This window comes from Anneissia japonica, unplaced genomic scaffold (genome assembly GCF_011630105.1).
Source record: "Anneissia japonica isolate Jap-2015-1 unplaced genomic scaffold, ASM1163010v1 scaffold287868_len458714_cov195, whole genome shotgun sequence".
Classification (NCBI taxonomy): domain Eukaryota; kingdom Metazoa; phylum Echinodermata; class Crinoidea; order Comatulida; family Comatulidae; genus Anneissia; species Anneissia japonica.
In genome coordinates this window covers 339435-359337 of record NW_022698322.1, presented here as the reverse complement: position 1 = coordinate 359337, position 19903 = coordinate 339435, and the positions used below count along the sequence as shown (strand labels likewise).

At 34.5% G+C, this 19903-nt stretch overlaps 2 protein-coding genes across 2 annotated transcripts in view; one reads left to right on the top strand and one right to left on the bottom strand.

Annotated features, from left to right (window-relative positions):
- Positions 1-8489, bottom strand: part of LOC117102500 (E3 ubiquitin-protein ligase DTX4-like) — a 13963-nt gene extending 5474 nt beyond the window's left edge. The window contains exons 1-6 of the mRNA XM_033242791.1: positions 8189-8489; positions 5124-5925; positions 3676-3752; positions 2850-3008; positions 1817-1878; positions 289-429 (exon numbers count right to left, since the gene is read on the bottom strand). Coding sequence (XP_033098682.1) covers positions 289-429; positions 1817-1878; positions 2850-3008; positions 3676-3752; positions 5124-5925; positions 8189-8384 — 1437 coding nt within the window. The 5' untranslated portion in view covers positions 8385-8489. The remainder of the gene's footprint in view (positions 1-288; positions 430-1816; positions 1879-2849; positions 3009-3675; positions 3753-5123; positions 5926-8188) is intronic.
- Positions 8490-8953: 464 nt separating this feature from the next.
- The window catches only part of LOC117102497 (dynein heavy chain 10, axonemal-like), a 43942-nt gene continuing 32992 nt past the window's right edge, over positions 8954-19903 (top strand). Inside the window, exons 1-17 of the mRNA XM_033242789.1 lie at positions 8954-9277; positions 10131-10271; positions 10719-10921; positions 11550-11774; positions 11891-12720; positions 13204-13402; positions 13642-13758; positions 14372-14620; positions 14766-14942; positions 15354-15543; positions 15760-15881; positions 16162-16503; positions 16937-17125; positions 17423-17583; positions 18228-18422; positions 18984-19110; positions 19403-19567. Coding sequence (XP_033098680.1) covers positions 9061-9277; positions 10131-10271; positions 10719-10921; positions 11550-11774; positions 11891-12720; positions 13204-13402; positions 13642-13758; positions 14372-14620; positions 14766-14942; positions 15354-15543; positions 15760-15881; positions 16162-16503; positions 16937-17125; positions 17423-17583; positions 18228-18422; positions 18984-19110; positions 19403-19567 — 3849 coding nt within the window. The 5' untranslated portion in view covers positions 8954-9060. The remainder of the gene's footprint in view (positions 9278-10130; positions 10272-10718; positions 10922-11549; positions 11775-11890; positions 12721-13203; positions 13403-13641; positions 13759-14371; positions 14621-14765; positions 14943-15353; positions 15544-15759; positions 15882-16161; positions 16504-16936; positions 17126-17422; positions 17584-18227; positions 18423-18983; positions 19111-19402; positions 19568-19903) is intronic.

Here is a 19903-nt window from a genome sequence, read left to right as displayed (position 1 = left end):
AAGAGACAGTTTATTAACACCATTACTACAATATATACATTCACCAATACAATTTTATTGTTACCGCCTTCATCCTTTTTGGCAAAACCACCATTTGCTAAATAAGCAAACAAAATTTTATTTTAGTTTTTTTTCTGCCCTACTTTTGAAAAAAAAAAAACATTTGCTAAGCAAGGTATAAAATAAGTCTCACCTTACTGACAACATAATCAAAAAAGATCAAGAGGGCAGTGGTTTTTATGAAATATACAAATAGCACAACATTTAATATAATCAAAATGTGAATACCTTAGGTCCAGCTAGGTACATGGCGTGTAGACAGCTTTGGTGAAATATATGATTACACTTGTTCAGTTTCAGCACCTCATCTTCATTTTCCTCTTGAAAGTCAGAATTTTCTTTCAGTGGACCAACACAAATAGGACAATTCTGAACGCAGAAATTAGAAATATAACTTTTTGAGTTGATAATAATTATAATAGTTAATGTAATAAACTAATATTAATAGTTGATAATAATTGATGTCATAAAAATAATATTAATAGTAAATAATAAAATCATAATTAAACAAATAAGCACCAAGCTGTCTATATTACAATCTTTAAAGGGCGATTTAAAATTAAAGTCATATTAAAGTATAAAATTAATATTAAATAAAAAACTTAGGCGAAGCCATTCATTTAAAAATGATAAGGGAGAAAGAAATAGTAACACATCTGCGAACAGTGATGCGTACCATTAAACTATTGTGTGAGTATACTCTATAAATGAAATTACGCACAGTACCGGAAAATGATGATGGTCACTAAATGAATACGTTTCATTCACATTTATTTAGATGTTATAGTCTCCAGATATTCACTTTTCTTATATGATTTTAATATACTGACATACATCATCAATCACCAGTGGCATAAATAAATAGTTGATTTGTACTGTATGTGTATATGCTCAGATTTCTTAGTCCAGGATATTTAAAAATTTGTGGCAGCTGGCAATGTAGTTTAGGGTTGGCAATTTAATTGGTAGATTGGAAGTAACTACTGTTGGCGCATCGGTTGTGGCTTGGACTCCCAATCTTGAGGTCAGGGTTTCGATCGATTGTGTCATTGGGCAAAGCATTTGTGAGGTCTCAACACGAAATGAGACGCATCGTTGGTGAAATCATATTGAGATATTCACCAAAATAGGTCAAAGGAAAACATTTTTACAAAATTTTGATTTTAATGTTTTTGAATAACTTGATAGATTGTGTACTTTTTAAGTGAATTTTCTTACTAAAACAGTGTTCTCTTCATATATTCTGTAATTCTAGTCCTATTATTTGTATAGGTTAGTTTATCTTTGAGGCCGATTTTCTCAAAACCTGGTTCTCATACACCTGAACTTTAAATGTTCACACCTCTGGATCTATTTATCCTAGGGAAGCCATTCAAAGACCAAATTAAAGCTTAATGTGATCTACCAAAATGTAATATAAACTCATTTTTTTGATTTTCTAACGATGACTCATTTTGTAGTGAGACCTCACATTTCATCTACGTTTGTAACTCTCTACCCAGTAAAAATTGGTACCTGGTAGGATATTGTAGCATTTTTTCTACCTGTTTTTCGTGCGCTGAGTATGCATGACTAGGTGACTCTTCAGGGAGTAGAGAAGGTTGCACTTTGTGCTAGTTTGCTGTCGTACGTTATCCAGTGACCAGAAATAATAAAACTCAGCACCTTTAATCACTTACTCAGAATTGGCACTAAATAAATCTTTAGCATTATTATTAATAAATATTAATAAAAATTGGAATAAAAAATGCGTTACCTCATCTGGAATTTCTTTAAATTTTGTTACGTACTGCTTTACAACGTCCTCAGGACTGCTTACTAGAAAAATTAGGAAAAAAGTATGATTATTATTATATAAAATTGGAAGGAAAGCATCTTAACCACTAATTCCACTCCTACTGTATAACACTTCCTTGTAGTTTACTTAAATTTCAAAAATACCAGATGATAGATAATTGAATTTCAAAAGGAATAGACCTTTTCTGGGGTCCCAAGTTGTTGGAAGAAGTCATGGGTTATTGTTTGGAATATTTGTGTCTGGTTGCGGGAGTGTGGGGGGACCATCCCGTGTTTCCGGGAGACTCTTGCGAGTTGTGGGAAACATGGGACCACTTACTTTTAGGCCAAATAAAAAAAAAAATACATTTTTCTCGTCCCCGCCCGCTTTCGTTTTTGGGGCCGCCTCCTATTTTTTGTTATTTATTATTTTTTAATTTTAGAAAAAGAGATTAAAAAAAATTAATCCCCAAAACTCCCGTAAATACCGTATTTTTGGTAAATACATTGTGCACTAAAGTCTTCATGGCCTATACATATTGTTCTCCAACATTCCCATATGATAATTGCGAATTTTAATGCCTGAAAAACGATGACTAGTCGATGGCCTAGGCCCACATTCGTTACAATGCACCGCCTGCGTGATCTTCCAATCTCACAGGCTGGTGACGAAAATGATCGTACGACATCGCCGAAGCGAGCGAGGTTGTAGGCATAACTCGATTTTTATTATTGTGTTGCAAGTTTGTTGATACACTAGTAAATGTTTAATGGTCTATATATATTATACATTACACCTAAATAGGTCATCCAAGCGTACTGTATACATATATTGTTGGTGGAACATGGCAATCTGATCTTGGGGGAAAAATAACAAAAAAACATAATAACAAAATAAAAGAAAATAATAAATATCAAGTGCCTCCTCCTTCCTTTTTTCAGAAAATCCGGACGAGAAACATGTATTTTTTATTATTTGGCCTTAAGACAATAAATTTCTTTCTTGACATTACCTTTTAGGAAAGAGTGTCTTCTGCGTTTCTTATTAGGCTTAATACCATGCACAGGTCGTAGACAACCTCTTGATGTATGTGGGGGGTTGAAGACAGGAACAGGCGTAGCATTTATCCGCACTGATGGGATGATGGGCGACATAAGCATGCTGGTAATGGCTACAAATAGTACCATTAAATACATTAATCTTGCTTCATATCATTCTATATTAAATTTTTTATATCAAAGCAGCACCATTCATTTACCCTTATGTATACAGTAGTACACATTTCATTATCAAATCTGATCAATAATATTATTTAATAGGAAATTCTATATGTGCTATTTCCTTGAATTATCAATATACAGTACACTCTACCGTATGTACATTGTAAACACTGTATATACACCTACTTTACACCAAGATACAGTATATTTTACATTTCGTTGAATTGATTTAAGAAGAAAGTAGAAAACAAGTCCGGATAAAGTTGATCCAACGGAGGACATATATTCTTCTGTGGTCCCCCGAAACTCTAGCTATACATCAGAAAAAATTTGCTAAACTGACGAGGAACATGTCTACTGTTCAATTTTTAACATTTCCTTTTTAAAATGTTTGTTGTAAATGCTTTAGTAAAATAATGTAAACTGGCCTATGCCTACAGTATACAAGTAGACAATACATTTATTTTGATGGAATTTTGATTAGCTGAAATTCTCACACATTTGAACATGAAATCAATCATTATCTTATCTGTTAAGAAGCATGATAGGCTAAATGATGAAATGCATTTTGAGATTGACCATACAGAATGGCTGTTAAATGAGACCTATGGTACATACATGTCATGACAGGACTAAGATGTGGGCCAGCAGCGTGTGCTGCTCTAGCAGTGATGGTGACAGGCATTGATTGCGACCTACAGATGAGTAAAGAGAAATCAAACACACAATGAGATGAGTAAACAAACAAAAACTAACATACAATTTGTGATTAAAAGATGTATTTTCACATGAAAATGAAAAAAACCATTAAAAAAAAATAATTTTGAAAATAATTTGCTCATTTTTCAGTAACATACAAATTAATATTATTAAAAATTATATAAATAAAAATTATTGAATTAACAAAAATGTGTACCCTGATGTTTATACTGGTTAAGGATAAAAAATATAATAACGCTTCTACAGTAGTGACTAGTTTGTGTTTTTATTATTTTTTACTGTAAAATTATAGGTGAAGAATTTTTTTAATACACTATTTCTATGTTTAAGTTGAGAACGTTTATGTTACTTCAAAATAAGCAAGTTAATTTCAAAAATGATTTTTGATATTTTGTTGCGGTATTTTTCATGGGACAATACATCAAATACAGTTGAAGTTTACCTGTAAGACTGTTAGAATAAAACAGAGAATCATGTATTGGAGCTTGTTGTTGAACACTGGGATGAAGATCCAAATCAAATAATGAGACACTGTAGACAGAACTTTAAATTTGTTTACCTTTGTGTTAACTGAAATTTAGCCTATCAAAATTGGGCATTCAATAGAAAGAACACCCAGTTTATCAACAGATAAAACTTCTTTGTCATAATAATCTAATTTTACTTTGATAAAAACAAAGCAACACATTAATAACAGGAAGACATAACAAATTTAGCAGGAAGTAAAACTCTATACATACAGCAGGATTTTATAGCTTCCTGTCAAAAATTATGCACAAGCTTCATTATTTATATTAATCGTTAATTCGCCAAGCAAACCTTCAAGAAATTGTTATTGTAATATAGACATCCAATGTAATCATTAAATAAAACGTCATTTCATCAGATAACTTGGCAAAAACCATACGGTATTACAGTTACTGGATTGTAATAATTTATTACTGTGGGTAATACAGTAGGTCTGTACTGTATATAATAATAAAAAGGTAGACATTTTATTCAATCAGTACAGTATATTAATTTTAACAGGGTGGTCAACTTCACTATTATATGAAAAGTAATCAAAATCTATTCCGTCACGTATGTTTGGTTTTTTTTTTATGATGTTATACATAATCATGTAATTTGCATCCAACAGAAAGTGGTATTTCCTTCCAATATGGATGAATAGTTCACTATGGTTAGATTCAAAATTTGATTTCCTTGTATGAACACATTACATTTTAACTATAATATACTGTCGTAAGTAAAGACACCATGTACAAGTATAACAAAAAGAAAATCAACATCAATCACACAGTACATACTAATCTATACTACTGTAATTGTCAAAGTTTTAGTTTTACCTGCTCATTCCACGTTTACTACCAACACTGTTCCCAGATGCCCGCACTTTTGGTCGTGTTCCCGAGGTTGTTGGTCCATGCGAGTGAGCAACACTCCCGTGGTCATGTGTCTTATGATATGGAGAATTGCCAACTGCACCTGGTTCACTCAGCGATCGAGGAACCTTCTTAACACTTGCTTCTCCTTCGCTTTCCAATGTCTCTCTTGATACTGCACTAGTAGGTTCATCAGTCGAACTCCAGGCTAGCGTCGTCTGCACTTTGTGAACAGCTGCAACCGTTTGCTTCGACTTCCAAGTTGACTTTCTGTTTTGTTGGTGCTGTAATCCACTCATACTCTGATCATTTGAAGCCTGCCCTCTAGAGGCAATACTCTCTGAATCTAGATCTCTTGTCGTATCTCCTACATTAGCATCATCGGTACTATCATCCACTTTATTGTCATATTCAACTGACGCTGCGGATGTTGAGATACCTAAAGAGCTGTCTTCTTTCTGAAACTGTTCATTCTCCCTGGGGTACGGTGATGCAAGCAGGGTCCGCCTCAGTTTTCTGCGGTACCCTGAATCAATCCGCATTTGTACCATATTCACAGTATCCACAATATAAGGTAAAGCACACTCAGTTTTTGATAGGTCAATTCTGTAATTTTTCTTGCAGTATTCGTCCTCAATTATACACATGGCTAGAAGATCATATGGCTGCCATATTTGCTTGTTATCTTCGTACCATTGCCAGCTGATATCCTTGGAAGGAGCAGATCCTGATTTAAATACTTTTCGCCTCACTGTTCTCACAGTTCCTAAAAAAAGTTTGAAAATAATTTTCTGTTCAAGTATTTTAAAGAATGTATCAGTATAGTAATCAGTTATCGAGGGGTCCTTAGCCTCCCAAATGTCTCGGGAGATGCCTGAAAATCGGGCAACCTGCTGCACTCCTGCAAGCAAAAAGCATGAATCTGCCAGAAAATAACCCACTTCCCGCAAATTCATAGTACAGGTGTTTGCATGTTTATACTACATTAATATCAATTGTCTCACGGAAGTCAGTGTCGATGTGTAATCATCATGTACAGCAAAATAAAATCAAATACTCTATGTTAAGGAAGCTAATTTAACCAGATCTCCTGGAAGGGATTTCTTCATGACCAGAGAAAATAAACTTTTTTAGCTACAAATTACAGTATGTAAGAAACAGAAATATGTCAAGTTACATTTACAAACACTGTACTGTTATCTATTTATGTTTATATCCAATGAGGAGTTCAAGGAGTTACCCTGCTGATTGTGTGCTTTTTTCACGGCTGACTGTACATTACAAAATAAAAATAAAAATAAAATAAAAAAATAAATAAAAATAAATAAATAAATAAAAACATAAAATAATATAAAGATATAACAGAATGTATTTGTGAAGCATAATGGGATATCATTGAGCTCAAGTGAATGCCAGCAGCAGTGATTCTGTCAACGGTTCCCGTCAATGACGGCCATGTGTCTTCTGAGGAAGACGGGTATGTAACAGTACCAGTAACTGTACATTACTGCCATTATCACTTTTATATACAACGTATGGATGGCTCGGTCGGTTTAACCGCTGTCCATGCGAAGGTTTCATCGATGATTCTCAGGAACCATAGGGCGTGACTTCGAATAGTGTTGGTATTTAACTTCAATTTTTTTTTCATTTGATATATATTTTAGCTCAGATAAAGAGCTCTCGGAACACCCTGGGTGGCTTCAGCATGGACTGTAATTACTGCCATTACCACTTTTATACATGTCATATGGATGGCGCGGACAGTTTAACTGTGCTATCTAAGGAACCAAAGGCCATAAGTTCAAACATATCTTGTTTTCAATCGTTAAGTTTTTTTTAAAGACATTTTAATTTGTACAAATTATTTAATCTAACTATTTGAAAAATTCTCTCTTTCTACGAGATCTACAATTGATTAATTAATCGGTCGGTTAACGATGTGTTCTATTGAACCAAAAGTTGAGAGTTTGAATCGCGTCTTGGCACTCAATTTTTTTTCTTAATTGATAATTGCTTAGTTTCCAATTTTATTAGATCATAATAGGTCTATATTATTTATAATGTTGTATTGTTAATTTTAAACTGGATGAGTGAATTAAGATCATAGACATAGTTATGTTCATTTTTGTGTCCCTGCCTGCTCATTCAGTTTACCAGTATATTGTATTTTTTTATTATTTTTTTTTTGTGGGCAAATAAAAATTAAGAACTCAATTAACTACATTATATGATTTCATTTTCTAAACTTGAATTTATCTTTTCAAGTCTGGGAGCAAAATATAATAGTACTGTACTGCACTTCAAGTAATATAATGTTTGATTTTAAACTAAACATTGTTTATTTCATCATATCCCACTGTTGTTATAAGTGAACAAATACTGAGAAAACATACAAGCACCTTTATTTAGTTTAGGCAAGAGCAAGCACAATATTTCTTTATTGTTAAACACTAGTGATGCAGAACTACTGTAGTTTCTAGGAAAAGAAGGACTAGCAACATCGACGACAAAGGGAAAATCAAAGTCAACAAAATGTATAAAACAATATCAAAAAAGAGAAACATGCAATGGCCCAATGCATCATGTTTGGATTTAATTTATGATAAAACTAAGTATAGATAAGCCAAATTTTAGAATTTCAATGACTGTGTGGCACAGAAATATGTATAATGGAATGATTCGTGCACTCCAAAAAAAAATGTTTCATTATTAATTATTAAATTTCAGCCCTTCCTTGGCCTACAATACAACAGGTTGGGGAAAGGATAAACAAAGAAAGAAAAGTGAGACCTTTAACATGTGCGACCTTGAAATGATAACAAAACAAAGGAATTAGCATGAATTTCCTATTCAAATGTAGCATCAACTGTTTATTGAAAACAGCAGTACGCTAAGTAACTGTCCATCAAATATATTAATGAATAATATATATTTAAATAATATTTCATAAGTATATCACCTGTTACTATAGCCATATAGGACTAGCCTAGGCTAGGTAGTTTGTTGTTTTTATCCTACATACCTACCTGTATCGATTCGTTTTTGATGTGGAATCGACGGGTCGACTTCGTAAGCCGATAGCGAAGACTCGATTTCACCTAATTTTATCACTTCTTCATTACGAAATGATTTCTCTATTGCACTACAAACGAAAGGATCATACGCCTTCCACATATCATTTTCTGAGAGCCATTCCCAGACAATAACGTTGGCCATTTTCATTAAATGTTATCTTTTCCCTCAACACTTTTCCATCATCACTTTTCCCGGACCGTCGACTTACTATCCAGATGATTTTTGCAATGAACTTTGTTTTGATGTAATGACTTGACCTTTATGCTATGACCCCAAATTTAATGAACCATGACTAATTGTCAGTGGGGACCGATGATAAAAAGCGTCCTTATTTGTATGTAATTGCTACAAACTAGAGTTAAAATATATTGGGTATTCTACTTTAATACTCAACGATTGATCTGTTATACTACATCTTTGATTTCACTTATAAATTTAACACTTAGACCCTTAGCAACCGACTTGACTATGGTAAACGTTCAAGTTTCCTGTAAGCCGGTTTACATAAATATGATTGTTAAAATTAGTGCGCAACATTGCATTTAGATTTATATCATACCTGTCAAAGAATTAAAACGAAATTATACTAAGTCATATCATAATTTAATAATATTGTGGCTATTTTTGATCAATAACACGTTGCATAAATTAACAAAACATATAAAAATAAAAATGTTTTTATTTGTTGTGCGCATTAATAAATAATAGTGATAAGACACAAAGTCTCGTTGGTTTGTGTGCGGAGGTGAAGGCAAGATGTCGAATACATAGGGGGTAGGCCTAGAATAAGTTTTAAATAGCTAAGCGTTCTCCAGTTGCAATAATGGATGATGTTAGGTTTGAGTGGATGCGTGATAGGGTATATCATGCCTTAAATATTGATGACAACGAAGTGTTTGAGGAGCTCATCAACCGTGAAGATGGCGAGTTCGAACTTCAGCTTGCAAAGTTTCTCAACGAGACTCCAGAGGAGGGTAGAGCTGCTGCTATATTTTACAAAAGTATAAGAGAAGAAGAAGTAGAGGTGGAAGAAGAAATTGGTACGTTAATGCTTTATATTGATTATTTAATATACAAATTTGTAATTAACATTCATCATGGCTATAATATTATGTTTCAATAGATATTTAATTGATAATTACTGAGTGATACTCTATAATAATAATAATAATAATTAATATCTGTTGTATTTTGTAGGCCTAATAATGTTAATTTACTTCCTTCAAATATTTCAGAAACCTTTCAAGCTAAAATTTAGAAAATTTAAATTTGTCATGTAAAGAAGCCCATTCAAGGAGATCTGCTTTTTATATTTAAATGAACTTTATTAACACATTTTTTTTTTGCTGTGCATGGTGTGTATTCATCGGCGCTGACCACTGGTCCCTCCTATGATAAATGTAGCTGGATTGCTCATTGGCTGGTTTTAGTGAAGCCATCAATGCTGTGTTGAGGAGCCAAAACGTCACAGATACGTCATCATAGCGCAAAACATTTGTACTGGCGTGACAGACACCAACAACGCAAGATCACCCCCGCTTCTTTTGTAAACTGCATAAACAGGTGCAGAGGGGTTAGATAATTTGAAAAGCCCTTTACCTAAATTTGGACGTCACATGGGCCCCCGGCCCAATATAACACTGGTGGCTTCACTTTTTTTTTGTACAGTGATTGGCCGATTAGCAATCCAGCTATTATAGTAGAATGGTGCTGACCATCTTACAGCAATGCTTAAAGCATAATCATACAATTCTCTATAGTGATTTTTGAAACTCATGTTCTTAAAACTCATATGTTGTATATTACTACTATACTGAACCTGTTAATTTGTCGTATCTTAAAATTTATGAAAATGCAACTACAAGATATTTTCAATGGGTTTTTTTCTTACAGAACCCTCAGAAATTGATATCAATGATGGAAATGCTACAGAGGGAGATGATGCAGAAACAGTTGCAAGTACTCCAGCTCTAGAGAGCTCTGGTACTCCACTTCCAGAAACATCTGATACACCAGTCGATGATAAGGGAAAAAGTATGTCGAAGTTTTATTATAGTTCAAAGTTTTTCAAAAACAATTAACATTCATACCTAGGAGGTATGGTCACATCACAATGATCCCTTATGGGACATTCTTTCTAACAAAATTCAAGGTCAGTTGAATAACAGGGCTCTATGTGTTTTAACTGTCAATAAACAATTAAAATATATTATTATAATTAAACTAAACTTGTTTAATATTTGACCAGTGAATACAAAAACTTGAAGATTTATACATTGATATATATACAGAATGATTTTACCAACATAACACATCATTGTAATCAATAGCAATTTATAGAATAAATTTATTAAAAAAGATAAAAATGATATGTCAAAAACAAAATCATATTTTTTTTGGATAAAAATAAAAGTAAATAGTTAATCCAAAATAAGATAAGAACCAAAAATTACAAACATAAAAAAAAAACTTGGCTTTTAGAAAAGAAGAAAAAGAAATCAAAGAAAGACAAACTTGGGGCTGCAGGTAAAGGTGAAGAAGCCAAATCGGAAGAATCAAAGGTGGAGGAGAATCCTGAAGATTCTAGGCCAGCTACCAACATCGATCAAACTCCAGTTGAGCCTGGTGAAGAGGAAAATGCAGACGGTGTACCTGCTGAATCGATTGAAAAAGTTCCTCAAACGGTTAGTGTCTGTGTGTGTGACATATAGTACACTGCATATCGCCACCCTACAAAATTGTTTTTTTGTTTTAGACATGAAAAGGATTGATGTCCATAAGAGGAGACTTATTATTGTGTTCACATATTCACCGCCTGCCGATAATGTTTATTTCAAATAAAAATAAAATTTTGTTTTTGGCTCAAGATTATCACCCCTGTTACCATGAAAAATCTGAAATTAAAAAAAAAATTGTAATTCTTACCAATAGTCCATATCTAGAGAAAAAAAAACATTTTTCCATAGAATTTTAAATGTACCAAAGTATTTATCAGTCCAACTTTTGAACTGTTGATGTTGCCACATTGTATTATTTATACAAAAATTGGATGAAATTTTATTTTCTTTTATGCTGCTTACAGTTAGATTATTTTAAAACTCGCATGTGGTCTGGTGCTTATTCAAGAGAAACTTTATTTGATAATTTACAGTAAATATTCCCTGTTCTGCAGCCCATTGCATTGCACTGACTGGAATATGACAGCAACAGTACCCACAAGTATTCACATTAACACGAGTATCATGCGCATACATTCACATAAGGAAAAATATTCATTTAAGGCATTAAAAAATACTTTTTTTGAAATTCTAGAGGATTGTTATCAAGAAGGTCTATACCACTGTACTGCATATATCTTGTGGTCACGTACCCGAAGCAGTGGTTGAACAGGAATGCGTCTATTTTCTGCGTAATACTCCAGGGATGGTGGAGCTTCCAAATACAATCGATGAAGCCAGTGAAATGCTGCCCAAGTTTTTTGAAATTGGTGTCCTTAACGGACACTCGCTGGTGATGATTGAACAAATTATTAGCCAGGTATTAAGAATTCTTATTTTGAAAAATATTGTGTTTAACCTTTTATAGATGACTCATTCCAGATAAGAATACTGTAGGATAATTTGTAATAATGCCTAATTTTATATTTGTTTTAGGTTTTTATTCCACTATTGTCATTCAATTCGCACAAGAATAATGAAGCACCAACGAACGGAGAGCAACAGGCGGCGCTCTCCTCCACGTCAAATGAAGATATTGTGTCTGAATCAGGTGACTCACCGAAGCAGGTAAACATTCTGGAATCTCACCAGAGGGCGCTTCTCCGTGATGAATTCCTCATCAACATGCAGAAGTTTGCCACTCATATAACCCGCACAATCCAGCAGATAGATGGTGAAGTCCGATTGGACATACCAGATCTGCCGATAGAGGGCGATGTCAATGAACTTGTTAAAGATGATGATCTAGTTGCACAGGTGCAAAACACAGCTGTTGAATGGAATAAACAGATATCTTCAGCTCTTGAGGCCCAACAAAAGAAAACACCGCAAGGACATGGACCACTAGCCGAAATAGATTTCTGGCGCGAGAGGAACGCTGCCCTCAGTGCTTTATCAGAACAATTGAAACTCGGTCCCGTGAAAAAAATGCTTGAGATCTTACAGAAGAAAGACATCCAGGGAGATAACCATGTGCTGCAAAGTTTTGAAGGACACAGATCCGATCTCAATAAATTTTACGTTGAAGCTAAGGATAATGTACGTTTTCTGAGCACCTTGGAGCGACATTTTAAGAACATCACACATGGAGCAGGCTTCCAGATAGTTCTTGACACGATCCCACCAATGATGAATGCGCTAAGGATGGTGTGGATTATTTCTAGGCATTACAACCGGGATGAGAGGATGATACCACTAATGGAGAGGATTGCCTGGGAGTTGGCAGAGAGAGTCGCTAAGGTTATCAATATTAGAACCATTTTTAAGTAAGTACAGTAAGATTGTTGTAGATTTTATCCGGATCAAGAGACTTTTGCAATAATGAAATTTATAAATAAAGTATGTCAATAATGTTTATTAATAGTGGGTCTAAATATTTATTTTATCATTGAAGCTGATTATATTAATATTCTGAAGGCAGTTACTGTAGTTGCAACTTAATAATAGTATAATATTAGAGTGTTAAACACTGGAAAATATCCTTGAAAGATAATGTAATAACGTAGAATAAACCATCACGTAACTCTAAATATAGACAGAGGCCATGATTCTCGACATTTTGGCCTTGATAAAGTTCAAAATGTTGAGAATACTTTTTGTGAAGTTTATTCTATAATATTTTAAAATTAATTTATGCATTTCTTGGTTTTTCATGTGTGGTAAAAGAGGATGGGCACGTACCTTTGGGTTTTTTTCCAAGAAAGTAACAGCACAGTTATGTTTTAAAACTTCAATTTGTTTTGACAAAGGGAGACCCCACTGCAAATAAAGGCTAGGACATCTGAAGCGAAGAAGACTTTGGAGCTTTGGAAACAATCATACTTTGAAGTCCGTCAGAAAATTGAAGCTTCTGGTCGTGACTCCAGATGGGAGTTTGATCGCAAAAGACTCTTTGAAAGAACAGACTACATGGCTACCATCTGTCAAGACATATACAATGTTGCTCAGGTATGAAACATAAATCGTAAATGAATTGGAAGGAAGCATATAAAAGAGCAGTAAATTTGTATCTGGTAAAAATATAAACTATTTTAGAATGATTTGGTTTTAAAATACCTTCTCCAATGTAAATTGATTTTCAAGTTTCTTCAAAACCATTTTTTACTTCAAATGCATGCAATCAGTAGTTCAGTGTTGCAGTACTAATTTTACACAATGTAGAACTATAAACTCTTTGTGTTTTGTAGGTCTTAGAAGAGTTCTACAACATCTTTGGCCCAGAGTTAAAATCAGTCACTGGAGATCCTAAAAGAATTGAGGATGTACTTAAACGAGTTGATGGATTAGTGGAACCTCTTGAAGATGTAAGTCAAGTGAACTGGTTTTCCTTCAGAAATCACAATGAATCATGTAAAAAATTACCATGAATTTTGAAAGCCCTTGAAGAGGACTTAAAAGAGAACTAGCAAAATGATTTTTTGTTCTAGAGTGGATTTTTGATATGCCATTAATAATAGAATCAACCTTAAAATTGTTTTTTGGCTATATTTTATGAAGTTATAGGCGAAAAAGTAACAAAAGATCGTGTAAATAGCGCCGCGTTTGGGTATTCACCGCGTAGGGTATCCGCCGCGAACGATCTTTGCGTGCATGCTGTAACAATCACAATTTACAGCCATGGTTACAGCATACACGCAAAGATCGTACGCGGCAGATACCCTACGCGACGCTACTTACATAATCTTTTGTTACTTTTTTGCCAGTGACTTCATGGTAAAATCGTATATAATCGCCTATAACTTCATTTAAAAAAATCCAAAAAACGATTTTAAGGTTGATTCTATTATTAATGGCATATCAAAAATCCTCTCTAGAACAAAAAATCATTTTGCTAGTTCTCTTTTAAGAATCTGTAAAAAAAAATATTATTAGATCTGGATCCATTTAATTTTGTACAAATTCTTTCCTGCCTTTTAGGTTGGTTTCAACCCTTTTAGTCTGGAGGAGCCAGGCAAATGGCGTAAGGTGATGGACTGGTTTGATAAAGAGGTTGCCGCCATTGAAGATGAAGCCAAGCACTTCATCAATGAGTCATTCAAGACCCTTCGTTCAGCAGAAGGAGCTTTCGACATGCTGCTTAACTTTCAGCATATTCGGTCACGGGAGGCCATTAACTCGCAGATGATGAAGAAATTCAATGACATCTTGTTGCAATATGGCAAGGAGGTATAATATACATTTCATTTTGTAACCCTTCGGGACTGAACTATGTAAATTGCTGTGTTGCTGTGATGTGTATGAATATATTTATGTTGCATTATTCACACTAATCTGTTTTCTTTTTTAATACCTTGTTTTCTATGTTTTTAAGGTTGATACGGTGCATGCCCTATTCAAGCAGTACAATAACAACCCACCTGTCTCCAAGAATCAACCTCCGGTTGCTGGTGCTATTGCCTGGGAGAGGTCCCTCTTCTATCGTATCAAGCACACCATCATTCGCTTCCAGTCAATGGAGGAGATGATGTCCAGTGAATATGGCAAAGCAGTAAGTACATACTAAGTGTATATTGTTTTGTATATTATGATAATGATGGTGATGATACTGGTGGTGATGATAATAGACGCCTTGATAACGGTGTTGGTGGTAATGATGACTATGGTAGCAGTGGCAACGATTACATCCAATCATTTTTCTAAAAAATATTTATTTTTGAATTTTTCCTTTTGGTTAATCCAATTGTTAATAAATAAAAATATATATGTATTCAGAAATATTATGCTATATTATATAAAGTTGTCAAATTCAGAAATATACTGTATATACTACGTCAAAAGTGTTTACAGGCTTGCTTGAGTATAAAGCAAATTGTAAAGAACTTTTCATCTCTTTATAATCCTAAGTATTATCTAGATTTTTTGAAAATAATTAAATTCCTATGGTTTCTCTTTATCTAAGGCAAGAAGCAAGTACCTTGGTGTTGCAAGACAGATGAAAGAGTATGAAGACAAGAAGTATGAGCATTGGCGGGAGCATGTCGAAAGCATCTTACCTAGCCTACTGAAGAAGAACCTGCTTGCGAAGCCATCGGAGACAGGTCATCGACTGACATCAACATCAGGTGATACCAGCCGTGATAATAACCAAGGTTTGTTAAGTACTATCGACAAGAATTCACAGTCTATTTCGTGAATACTTACCTGGATAAACTGATAAATGCCTAAGTTTCCTTTGAAACTTACTTCTCGCGCATAAAAGAAAATAATGGACTAGCCCTAGCTCGCCTATACTGAATGGCAATGTTTTACCTACTTGATTAATAAAACGATAAAAATATTTCAATTTATGAATTTTTTTTTTTCAGCATTAGAAGTAAAGTTTGTGGTCGATTTTGCTCCAGAATTGTCTGAAATCATCACCGAGACTAAGCATTTTGAACAGCTTGGATTTTCTATACCAGAGTTGGCTCGTAATGTTGCCTTGCAGGTCAGTCTTTGTTTCAATCTTGACAATAGTGTCATGATGTGCTCACGATATGGAAACTGTACTTCATAAGCTTTAATAAGAAATTTGTACTTGGGTTGTGATTTCAGCGCATAAAGACATTATACCATATTATATCCCAAATAATCATAGCGTTCAATCACTTTATAGAACCTGTCTCTTATACACATCTAGATGTGTATAAGAGACAGTATATATATTGATGGGTTCAGTGATTTTGATAAGAATAAATGTAAACTATATTTATATCTTTGCATTTAAGGATGATAAGTATCTAAGATGGAATGATGGTTTGAAACACATGCTTGATCGATACCACGCCATCATCGGGTCACTTAATAATGCAGAGACGCAACTACTCGAGGATCACATGAAAGACCTGAGGCGCACCCTCAAACCAGGACACCGGCGTCTCAACTGGAACTCCCTCGGCATATCCGATTTCATCATCAGGTGTAACCAGGCAATCGCAAAGTTTGAGTCATTAGTCAACCAGATTCAGAAGAATGCAAAGGATATCGAATCAAGGCTGGATGTCATTGGAGAGGCAAACCTGTTCAGAGGGCCTCCATCTAAGCCAGGCCAACTGCTGCCTAGCTGCAAAGTAAGCACGAGGCTCCCAAGGTTTATTGCACTTGAAGACATCTTGTTCTTTAATATTTGCAGACTATTTTGGTCAATGATAAATTAGCCTTGTTAAAACAATTATGTAAGTAAATCCTTGCCATAGGGCTGGAGCTTATCCCCAGTTTCTGTAGTGTGAAGTGGATGAGAGTTATATACACCCCTGTGTGGGACGCTGGTCCACCACAGGTCACTCCCAACAATTTGCTGGTACCCAATGATACAGCTGGGTAGACTGAAGCAATGTAGATAAAGTGCCTTGCTCTAGGACACAAGCAAAATGCGCAGCAAAAGATTGAAACCCCGACCTCGAGGTTGGGAAACCAAACCATTCTCTCTGAGCCAAACTGCTTCCACAAAATTTTAAATAAATTAAATGAATTTATCTAACTGTAAATTTTCTTGTTTTTTAGGAATATTTTGACCATGTTGAACAAGATCGCAGTCACATCATCGAGAACCTTGCTGTTAAATACCGTGCAATAGGCCCACTGCTGACCAAGATGGAGGGCCTTGTGGTGCACACTAACACGGGCAGATCTCCTCAGCTGCAGGCATACTACCGGTATTGGGAGAGGAGGGTGTATGATACACTAACAGAGGTGAATATAATGAATGCTGTTAAATTCTTAATGATTCTGATAATGGTAATAGTAATGTAATGGTAACAACAATAACAATTTGTGCATTTATAATTTGCCAATGTGTATCAATGATGTTTAAGGAATTTTAGTGATCTAATCTTAACTACACAAAAAATTAAGTAAAACTATTAAATACCAGTAGCACGATGTTGGTGGATAGAACAAGACTCCTGGTGGTCACATTCATATCAACTCTTGTGTTGCCATTTAATAATGACTTTGCTTCTAACCGGGTTAATACATTGTGTCCCCTAGCTCATAATGCGCAACCTGGGGGAATTCAGTGATGCAATATCCAGCGACACCTTGATCTTTCAAATTGAGGCAATGCTCTCAGCTCCAGAGATCATCCTCACACCAGCCGTCAATGAAATCTACAAGCTCAGCATGCAGTCTGTACGGGAGTGTGTAGACATGTAAGTTGTAAAACTGTCTCAAATAATAATTTCTATTTATAAGTAATAATAGTAATATTATAATAATTCTGGATTTCTATAGCGCCTCACGTCAAGTAATCTAAAGTTTTTTTTTAATTCATTTCATGTGCATAAATAACAAGATTCGTCATCACTTCTAAGGGTGTTGAGCCTTTGGCCTTTAAGAAATGAGCGTTCAATCACTTTATAGAACAGCTTTGCTAAGTCAGCTAAATTGGTAGCCACTGTGTTTTTTTAAAACCATTAGTAATTCGTTGATAACCTTGGTACCCAGTTCATTTCTATCCACTGCTCTCTTAATGTGTTAGCAAGTGGATTGAAATAGAGGTATAAAAAAACACACACATTATTTTTCGATGAGATTTACATGTTAACATATGGCCCATGTGCATGATAAAGAATGCAGTACACTTTGGAAAATAGTAGTCAATCACCACCAGAAAAACGTTACTTGAAAAAAGTACTTTTTTGGGTTATTATTGGTGTTCACAGAGAATATATCCATTGCATGTGATTTTGAATTAAGTTCTCCAATCAACATCCACTGAAGTTACTTTCTATTACCAATAACATATTTTAAAAGTCTTGTAAACAATTTAACATTTGATATTCTGTATCTGTAGTTCAAAGAATTTCATACGCTGGATGAACGGTACCTGTATCGAGACTCCGCCGCAGACTGTGGAGGGGGAGGATGAACCGTTTGTGTTCAGCTTCAGTAAGGATATTGGAGCTGACCCGAATGTTCTTGAACTTGTTATGAACATCTCAGTGAACATGCAGAAGACACTCACCTCCATCAATAAGTACCTCAGCAGGTAGGATATTAACATTTAAACAAATTAAGTTCCCACAAAACAACAGTGTAAACACATGTGTTTGCGGAGCACCACATGTGTTTGTATGACATGTGCATATTCCTGGCTCTCTTCTGATTGGTCAGTCAAGTTCGACAATCTGGAAAGGTCTATTCATATCAGTTTAAAAGATTGTAAGCCTTCCAGAGGGGAATTCCTATTGTGTATTCAAGAGACTTTGTTATAACTTGAAGTAGGATGCTCACAATCTGCTGTCATATTTGCTGGTTATTGTGGCTCAAATTAATTTATTTCATCGTTGTATGCCTGATTAAAATGTAGACATGCTTAACATTTCATTTTATGGCTGGAACATGTTTTGATAATTTTTTAATACAGAAACGAATTAATCTCTTACAATCTGCTATTGTATTTCATGTTTGGCTCATATTTTAATAATTCATTCTTGTGTGCCTGATAGAAATGAAAACATACTGAACTATCCATCTTAGTGATTGATTTTACATGCTTGGATTTTGAAAATGGCAATTTACTTGTGTAATTATGTTTTGATGTTTGAAGGTGGAAGAGATACAGACCACTTTGGAAGCTTGAAAAGAATATAATGCTGGATAAGTTTGCCCTGAAGAAGCCCTCATGTGTACAGTATGACGAGAAACTGCAATTCTACAGTAACTTGGCAAAAGAGGTAGTTACCTTTAAAACTGATATCATTTATATCATTGTCAGTTATAACACTTGTTTTTTTATATCAACTGGACCAAATTTACACCATCTACAAGGAACAAAAAGTAACTTGCATTCACTGCATTGCTTATGCCTGTCTCTTATACACATCTAGATGTGTATAAGAGACAGGTTTAAATAAGAGTGAAACCAGAGAAGATCGCACTATATTATTTCAGTCTCGGCAATTTTGGTGTTTGATGTAGAGGTATGTGTAAATAACGGACCTAATGTGACGTATATCTTTTCTACAGGTAAACACCCAACTGATGATCAAGGACCAAGAGTGCATTCGCCTCAACCTTGCCCCTCTGGCCAGTACTGTTGAAGAGCATGCCAAGAAGTGGGTAGAGTCCCTTGGCAAGCTGCTTAATGATTCTGCTAAAGAGGAGCTCTTTAACTTAAAGACAGAACTTGAGGTGAGTTTAATGCATTAATTCATACAAAATATGTTTTGATCAATAATATTGTTAATAATAGCATAATTATGATAAACAAAATCAATAGTTTAAGTGATAACTAAGTACCATATTGTAATATAATGAAAATGATGGTGTAGTTGGGGATGATTAATAATGATGTATATAATATTTAAGCTCTTATTTTTACTTTCCACATAAATTTCCATTCCTATATTCTTTTATTACTCTGTTGAACAAGTGAGTGTATAAACATGGGACATATGCCACCGGGAAAAAAAACTATTCCTCCGTCTTACCAATCGTTTCCCAACATGTTTCAAATATATAAAAACA